The 9,619-nt window shown below is 47.3% G+C and overlaps 1 protein-coding gene across 2 annotated transcripts in view; it reads left to right on the top strand.

Annotated features, from left to right (window-relative positions):
* Positions 1-9,399, top strand: part of LOC132475908 (mitogen-activated protein kinase kinase kinase 11) — a 41,383-nt gene extending 31,984 nt beyond the window's left edge. For both annotated transcript variants that reach the window (XM_060077293.1, XM_060077292.1), the window contains one exon: positions 3,093-9,399. In XM_060077293.1, the coding sequence (XP_059933276.1) occupies positions 3,093-3,745 (653 nt within the window). In that variant the 3' untranslated portion in view covers positions 3,746-9,399. The remainder of the gene's footprint in view (positions 1-3,092) is intronic.
* The last annotated feature ends 220 nt before the right edge of the window (positions 9,400-9,619 follow it).

Raw genomic sequence — 9,619 nt, 5'->3', positions numbered from 1 at the left:
AACTTCAAAGCCTTTCTCTCAGCTCGCTCAACACAGGGCCGACGCTCCTACCGTAGTACCTGTCTGATGCTCCTCAGATAGATATCGCAGATGAGTTGGTTATGGTTTAGATCACTCGCGCTACTTTACTCGCGCTACTATGAGTTCTGAATAACCACACAAAGTCTTGGCACCTGTTTGTCACAAACTTGTGTTCGTCCCTATACACATATATCGAAGAAGGCCAGTCAATTTATAAATATTCCACGCCCAGCTTCATTAAAAGCACATTTAGATATAGGTCAATTTCAACCTCACTATAAATTGTTTTAAGGAAAATGCAAAAGGTAGCAATGGTTAGTGACTTGTTACTATTTTCTTTTGTAACGTAATCGGTGCACTAGTTGAAGGGAAACCTGCTTTTATAATCCACCAACGCTATTGCATTTCAGACAAAACAATCAAGGCTTACTTCACTGTCCGTAATTGCAGCAGAATAGGTTTCTGTGTTTTGCCTGTTTTCCTTTCGGCATTTTATTTAAAGAGCAAGTGGATTTAAGAGCCGCCCCCGGGTTACATTTCACACTCTATATCGGTGGCGTTTGATTCACAAAGCCCTGGATTCTCCACAGAGAGGTGCTTATGGACAGTAGTGGCCCCAGGTGCCAGCGCAGATGCACCTGGCTCTCCTCCAGCGCTAAGCAGCCATGTCTTACTCCATGCCTCAGCTGGCTCTCAAGCTAGTGATATAGCTGTACAAGCTATAGTCATGTAGCAGATCTTCAGTTGGTTACATAGAAATGGGAGCTAGTCATTGTAGCCAATGTAAACTAGTGATATGTCCATACAAGCTTGTCATGTAGCCAATATAAACTATTTCTATAGCCATACAAGCTCGTCATGTAGCCAATATCAACTACTAAAATAGCTGTACAAGCTGGTCATGTAGCCAATCTTAAATTGGTTCTTTAGAAATGTGAGCTAGTCATGTAGCAAAAATAAACTAGTGATATACTGTAGATATAATTAGTCCTGAGCCAATAGAAGCTAGTTATATTGATATAACTAGTCGCAAAGCCAATAGACACAAGTAATATTGAAATACGATGAGGGCTTGTAGGCAAATATAGAAACAGTGTAGCAAAAAAAAGAAATAAAAGTTTTTTTGAATTGTTTTTGTTTGTGCATCTGTGAATAGCAACATAATTCAGTGGAATTTATTTGGGTTATTTAGTTATTCAAATTTCTTTTTTTTCTGGTTGATTCTCCTTTTGACACTTTGACACTCTTGGAACGCTTCAAACCATGAACCAGATTTGGCTAAGTTGTTTGGCCTCTGTCACACTCGTTATTGTCTTCGGTTAACGCCGTCATTGTTGCAATATTCAACGCACTTTCTCTTCCAACACTTTGTGACAACTTGGCGCGGCGCCCCGCGGTTCCTCCTCAAATACAGTTGTTCGAGGAGCCTCTTTTCCTAATCTGTCAGCGTTCATTCGCGACCAACCGCTGTTTTTGTTTTGCTTCGCGACAAGCGCCGTCCTTTATAGTTACACCCAATTACATCTTGTCGTCTCGTCGAAGGACATCTCTCCGCTTTGCTAATGTTATGCATTTGTGGCCGCGCTACCTCCTTCTTTTTTCCCGCCTTGTTGCAATAAGCATAAGCCTGTTTATCTCCGACAGTTAGGCAGCTCTTTTAAGCTAGCCGTCTTTGTTGTGATGGTAATGACTCGAGTTTATTTTGACATCCCACCGAGAGCGAGGGAGGTCTGTCGTTGAGTGCTTCACGAGGCTAGCCCGCACGGACACAAGCACATACACACATACAGGGCCGACGGACTGCGGGGGAAAGTGAGGCAGTCGTGGGGGGGCCCAAGGCAGAGGGGGGTCCATGGCAATTAAAAAAAAATAATAATAATACAATTCTGTTGAATTATCCACCAGCCCATAGTGTTAGGAGTCGCACACGGCCATGTCTCCCCCCGTCCCCCCGTCCCCCCGTCAACAATTGTTCTCTACCCCCAGCCCCGTCCGCCCGTCAACAATTGTTCTCTACCCCCCCCCCACCCCCCGTCAACAATTGTTCTCTACCCCCCCCCCCCCCCCCCCAACAATTCAGCGCAGGGGGCTGGTAGGGGGAATTCGGGGAGGGGGGGGGGGGGCCCCCATCAGTACCTCTTGTATACAGGGCCCAGGATTTGGTGCAACGGCCCTGCACACATACACATACGCACACAGGCAGCCGCACACACACATTCATAAAGAAACGCAAACACAGTGATACACACACACACACACACACACACACACACACACACACACACACACACACACACACACACACACACACACACACACACACACACACACACACACACACACACACACATACACACATACATGCTGTGGTCAAATAACTTAAATAACTGACACTACGACACTGACCCATCCACTTGCCAGAAATCTATCCCATGTTTTTAATTGCTGCAAAACACATTTTTTCTGTATTGGCACTTTTCTGTATTGGCTGATTCGGAAATGATAGTTCTACTTTTATTTTTTTTAAATGGTGATGTATGAAAATGTCATATTTAATAAAAAGAAAATCATATTTAATTGAGATGTAATTTAGGTTTATGAAGAAGGGTAATGTTTAGAGGACAGTCATATTTTTATGTTTTATGTTTAGATTATATTTTTTATGGATAAAGATTTTTTATTAATGTTTATTTAGCGATGTTTGACTTCTAATGTTTACATGATAATGTGGAAATGGTAGACTTTTTGTTTGAATGATAAAGTAGACATGCTAATGTTGACATGATGATATTTGACCTCTAATGTTTGAACACTATTGTTCGAACTCTGATGTTTGAGCTCTAATGTTTGACCTCTAATGTTTGACCTATAATGTTTAGCCTCTGATGTTTGACCTCTGATGTTTGACCTCTGATGTTTAGCCTCTGATGTTTGACCTATGATGTTTGACCTCTGATGTTTGACCTCTAATGTTTGAACTCCAATGTTTGACATCCAATGTTTGACCTCTAATGTTTGACCTCTAATGTTTAGCCTCTGATGTTTGACCTCTGATGCTCCCGTGTCCCCAGTGCTGGACCTGCCTATGTGCCAGGACTCCCGGGACATGGAGGACAAGCCGACGGCCACGCCCTCCCTGCTCCCCAACCCCCGCCTCTGGAGCCCCAAGACCCGCCGCCTGGAGGTCAACGTCGTCCCCCGGCCCCGCCCCTCGCCCATGCGGCCGCGCATCGACCCCTGGAGCTTCGTCTCGGCCGGCGGGGCCGGAGGGGCCCCCGGGGGGGGTCACGCCCCCGCCCGGCGCTCGGAGAGCCAGCCGCTGGGCTACCACCATCCCTCGTCCACCAACCCCTTCGCCGGCTGCCACCCCTTCCCCTCCCCGGACTGCGACCCCTTCGCCCTGCGGGGGGCCCCCGACCCCCAAGACATCGAAGGCCCCAACGGCGGCTTCGGCGGCTCCGCCTTCGACCCCTTCTCGCCGCCCTTCCCCACCACCTCGCGCTCGGCACCGTGCTCCGCCAACGGCTCGCCCACGCTGCCCACCGCCCGCCTGGCCGCCCCGTTCCACGCCACCGCCGACTCGGCTGCGCTCATCGACCTGGGCGGCTGGGCGGCGTACGGCGGCCGGCCCCTGGACGGGGCCCGGGAGAGGGCACGGCCCCGTCGGACCATGGGGCTCAAACCCTTCAAGTCCCCCTCCCAGCTCAGGGACGACCGCTTCTAGAGGCGGAGCCCGACCGGAACTGACAGGAACGGCCCCGGGCGCTCGCTCGCAGGGAATCTGAAGACAAACTGACGTTTCTTTGGTCGTCGTCTTCGTTGCCCGGTAAGGGAGGAGTTCCAAGGCTCAGCATTGGTTTGTTCAGCCCCTGGAAAATCCTACTCTCCTCAGGCTCTCACACACACACACACACACACACACACACACACACACACACACACACACACACACACACACACACACACACACACACACACACACACACACACACACACACACACACACACACACACACAGAGAGAGAGACCTGTTTTTCTGCAGGCATTGGTCATTGCTTTGACAACCAGCAACTCTGGGAACCAAGTCCCATAGTTGCTGTTTCAGTTTCTCTATACGTCTCTCTCTCCATTACACTCGATATCTCCTATTATAAGCCTTTTCAAACTCTACCCTTTGAGGTGCTTTGACGGTAAACAGTCCGAACACCCACACACAGAAACACACGTGCACTCGCTTGACTGGGTTTGGCCCCAGAAGACTCTGATTTCAAGCGGGAACGATGCACAGTTTCCTCCTGAAGCGTGAGGGAATATAAAAAGTGTGAGATTAACCTGTCGTTCAGGGAAGACACTATGAAATGGGCTCAACGCGTTAAAGAGAATTAGCGCTGCTGTGCTCCAAATGTTTTGTGTGCAAGTATGTCACTGTGTGTGTGTGTGTGTGTGTGTGTCTGTATCTGTGTGTCAGTGAATGTTTGTAGATGTGTGTCTGTCTGTGCCCTGTGTTTTGTTTTGTTTTCCTTTTTCCTTAAATCAGGGTCTGGATTCACAATGGGAGAAAGCAGCCCTCACAGTGATTGTTGAGCCGGCTTTGTCCTCGGACGAATCCCATTTAGGCACACGCCATTCTGTGGCACACAAAAGGCCGTTGACCTAGAGGCGAAACCTCTCTCAAACTACACAGCCACACCATTCACGATCGTTGCTCTCATGCCCAAACCAGGCCTGCACCCCACCTACCGCTAATGAGTTTCATTTGCCCATCTTTCAACCGTTAAAAGAGACCCCACTTAAGCCCAGCTCAATACATCTATATTTTGAAATTTGTCTTGTTAGCGCATTAACTGATATATAATTACTCATTTAAATAGGGGTGGGGGGTGGGGGTCGTCGTCGTCGTCGTCGACAACGAAGTGTCATTTGAAATAATAACTAGTTTTGTTTCCGCGAGGAGCGGCAAGCGCTTCTCTGGAGGGCCAGAGCTTTTTGTGATTAGCGCGGTAATCCCTCTGAAGGAGCCAGCTCGCTGATAATGATAATTAGCCCCGCGATAAGGACAAAGAGCATTTGCCAAAGCTTTCACACGCCCGGGCTAATTAATAACAACCCAAAACCCGCGTCAGTTCCCGAGATGTGTTAAATTGCGATTCTATTTTTCAAGGGAAGCTTTTTTTTCGAGTCTTTTCGTGGGACAGATCTTCAGTTGATGGAAGCTACGCTTTATGTCTCCCGCTCCCGGCTACTTCGATGACTGAGGAATATTAGTTTTTGCCCTTGACATTAGTGAATCCCCAGGGATTTGAATAAGACAAGCCCAACCAACCAATTTGAATCATAAGCCTGGAATCTGAGAGTTCATCCAGATTTAAGATCTCATTCCTCAGGTACCTTAGTGATGACTTTCAGTGCCAGACCACCACCATGCTTGCCGTTGTCTTATGCCCTTCCACTCGGCGTCTGCTCCTGTGGACCTCGTTCTAATGGAGCTGGTGGTGTTTTGACACAGAAGGTCTTTTAGACCTCCTTCTCCGATCTGCCTCTTCCTGCCCGTCTTCATCGCTGAATCCGTTAACGGTCTCCTCAATGCATTTCACCAAGACTCTCCCCTCACTGTTAACCGTGATAGATACCTCCTGCTGATTGTAACCGCGACCCTTAACTACTGCCAAGTAACTCGGTACTAAGCTCGGAAAGTCCCGAGACGTGGAGAAGGGGAAGGAAAGAACTCCGGAGAGTGCCATAGCGTTGCACTCCACCGACGACAGGCCACTGGAGCGGCTGTCTGTGTGCATGAGAGCTGCCGGACAAAAAGCAACACATCACCTGAGCTTCAATGCCCCACGTGGAGGTTAATGTAGCTGCCGCTTCTCGATGGCCCTCCCAAAACTGGCAGGTGTTCAACCAATTTCCCTTTTCTCTCCGCTTTTGTCGTTTTTATGCCCCCTCGTGTGTTGGTCCAACGACCTTGTAAGGTCATTGACCATCGACGGCAGTCATGGATGCCGTACTCCCCGACCGATTTTAAGGTTGCTTTTTGTCAATTATTTGAACCCTATAAGTAGTAGGCCTTGCTGCTCTGGAAAACAGCTGTTTAACATCAACACTGTTGTGAAACAATCTTTTATAAGGCACCTGTAGGCTGATATTTTTTAGGCAATAGGCTTTTTAGGAGGGCCTAATTCATGTGACCTAAACTTTGCTACCTCATCCGTGCAGTCTTTAACTGAACATCGTTGGAGATGGAAGAGGTTGGGATGAATGGAAAAGTCAGAAAATGGTGACAGTTCTTTTGGTTCTTGTCTGACTTTTGAATCACTTCGGTTCCACTGACAGTTGTGGAACCTTCATTGGTCCCAGGACTGACAAGTGACCCCAACGTCCACTGCTTACCTGTAGACATCCTTCAGCAAAATTCCCAACAGCTAATTTCCTGTGAAATCACATTGAAGGTCACATTGGATAATTGCATTTTCTGAATTAATAAAATAGTACTACTTTGGAAGGCTCTTCCTCATATTCACAGAGGAAAAAGACAGAAAAAGGACAGATTGCTTACCTGCCTAAACACAAGAAGATTGGTATAAACAGACCTAAACACACAAAAGTCCCCGAAAAACAACAGGTCAGACTTAACGGGGGAATCGGTGAAGGCAATCAAGTAGAACCCTGTGTTTTAAAATGTCTGGCCCGACGGAGACAGGAAAGAGGTCGCCGTGGTTGTTTGCTAGTGGTGGCGGCCGTTGGCCTTTCCCTCCCTTCGGCTGATGTACGCGTGTCCCACTTTATGAGACACCTTCAAGACGACCGGGCTAAGCTGCCTGTCGGTCGTGACTCTGTCTGCAACCCCCCCCCTCTCTCTTAGTATTCCTCCTGTGTGCCCACCGCAGCCTCCGAAACAATCGCCCACCGCCCTCTCCTTCACGGTCGACGGGAGAAAGTTGAGAAAGAGGAAGTGTTGGTTGTCCCATCCCCCTCCTCTCTTCCCCCCAACCCCATCTCATTCAATTGGCGACGAGCCGGTCGATTGGAATTAAACCGCACTAAATACAATCACACACAGCGGACAACATCTCAGTGGGTATCACCCTGCCCACGTTTTTGGCCTTCTAACGTCGCCCCTGCCCGTCGAGGCCGCTCTGTCTGTCTCTGTGATTGTCAGTCGATTATTAGAGCCTCGTTGGCCTCATGCGATAAACACTCATCCAGCTTGGCGTTCATAAACGAGATCTCCGCTTTATATCCATACGCTCGCTGGAAAAACACAAATCGCGCTTTACCGACGCAAAGACATCCGAAGATTACGGCGTTAGGTATTTATTCACCATATGGAAATTGCCCCCCCCCCCCCCCCCCCCCTCCGAAAACGAAATAGCACCAAACACCAAAACAACAACAAGCCAGCACCAAGGCTAAGGCCTCCACCAGGTGCTTGTGGGCTAATTCTTCCATTTCTCTCTCTAAGTATGAATATTATTCCCCGTTAATTTCACTCTGCACTCTGCCCAAGGTCACCATCTGCCCCCTCTCCACCATTAGAGCTTATCACGGCCGCAAATTGAATGATATGGGCCGACTTTTGGTTTCCAAGGAAACAGTGAAGGCTCCTGATAGGGCAGGGGGGGGGGGGGGGGGAGGGGGGCGGCAGTGTTAACAAATAAGCACAGGGTTTTGTTTATTGTAATCGGCAAGGTGAACGAGTCCTTGGCCTCCGCACTTTCTATTCTGTTCTTCGTCTCCGTCGATGCGTGGAGATGCGCTATTGCAGCTGTCACCTTTATTGACGCTCAATTATATCCGGGAGCCGAACTCCCTGGATTCACTCAATTAACCGGGAGCTCTGCTCGCGAGTCGGACTCCGGTGCAAACCGCTGTGACGGCTGACGCATGGTGCGGTACCGTTAGCACACAGCGGGGCTCTGTCTCTGAATCATACAGCCGTGATGAGGGCTTGAGTGAGGAGAGGAGTGAGGCCTGTCTCACTGTTACCACCCAAATACCACCCCAAACTCTCCATACGGGCCAAATGTAATGCAAGTATATATTCACACACGCATACATGCATGCACAAAGAATGTTCTCTGATTCAAATTAAAACCCCTTTAGGGCAATACAATAGCAGTGGGTATTTCCAAGAACACACACTCAAGACATAATTCAAGCTGTAATGTGATTCTTAGTATTGTGCTGGGGTGAGGTAGTCTCCTTTTAGCTGCTCAGGTGTGTGGTCAATATTGATCCTGCGACACTAATATCCAGTTGAAAGGTGGGGCTTTTGCAGTCTGTATCCCCTTCTCACCTCTCTGTATGTGAGTACTGTGAAAGCAGAACAATGTTTATCCCTGTGGCGCCTTGGTCCCAGCCTGGTTAGGGTAGAAACACAAGAGGTGCCATGTTTATTTATGAGGGAGAAAAAAATGGCCGCCGTTGGACACACTGGATAAAATATTTTAGATATCTTGAAATTTGCTACTGACACAGTCTACTTTAAGATTATGCATTATGATTGTGAAGTAGGTTTGAAGAAAACTTGTATTGGTTGTAAATTTCCTTTTTTTTTTTAGTCTTCACTGGAGTATTTATATGCAAGATTGGGTGCTTTCCCCACAAGGATGGAATAATTTCACGTTTTGGTTACGGCTAAATCTGTATCAAACGGTTTTCCTTTGAATCATACCCAACCCTAGTGTTTTCAGTGTAGCCCAAGCTTTAAAAAGAGTTTTAAAAGAGTTAAAAAAGCCACATTCCAACATTCCAATCCAGACCCTGCACCCTGCCAGTGAACCCGTTGCGGTTAGCTTTTACATTTGAAATGCTAATGTGCGTGAAACCGCTATCAAGATAAAGACGTTGTTTTTGTCAATGCTCGGAAAACGGTCTGCAGCGTTGATTACATTCCTGTCTTCATGAGTTTTTTTTAGTTTTTGTTTTTTGGTCGCCTAATATTGTTTTGCCTGCCAGATTACAGTTTGTGCGTCCTGTTCTGTGTCATTCACAAGCTAGGCTATGTGACGTTGTTTTGCGGACCGAAATCGTCCCTATATTCCAGATCTTTCCACGGACCCGGTCCCCTCCCATCACCTGAGATCGGAAGACTGGGTCTGATTTCTTGTAGGGGCTTTAGAAGAAAAAAAAAGAAAAAAACGTGTTGATCTCACACTGGGCTGGGCCTAAACAATTTTTATTTTTATCAATTTTATTTTATTTGTGTGTCATGAGGATCACGTTTGTCTGTGCGTATGTGAACATTGTAATTTTTTCCTTTCTCTCTGACATTATCATAATGGGGGTTTAACCTGTGAAAATAAATGTAAAGTGCAAACAAAAAAAAGCTACAAAAAGTTAAAAATGGATTGAGACCAAATAAAATGTAACACTTGATATATCAAAATTCTGTCAAGCCCTCTTTGTGTGTGTCTGTCTGTGTGCGTGCCGTGTATGCGTTTGCAATCCCTTCCTTGTCCACCAAAGAAATTGCTGATTTTCAGATGTCGGTGTTGTTCCAAATCGAATAGACCTACTATGTGGTGCACCAACCTGAAATTACGAACGCGACTGCTGCCGCTGCTCCTCCCTCGCAATAAACATCCCGCTTTAAACG

This window comes from Gadus macrocephalus, chromosome 17 (assembly GCF_031168955.1).
Source record: "Gadus macrocephalus chromosome 17, ASM3116895v1".
NCBI lineage: Eukaryota > Metazoa > Chordata > Actinopteri > Gadiformes > Gadidae > Gadus > Gadus macrocephalus.
This window is presented reverse-complemented; position numbering and strand designations above follow the sequence as displayed.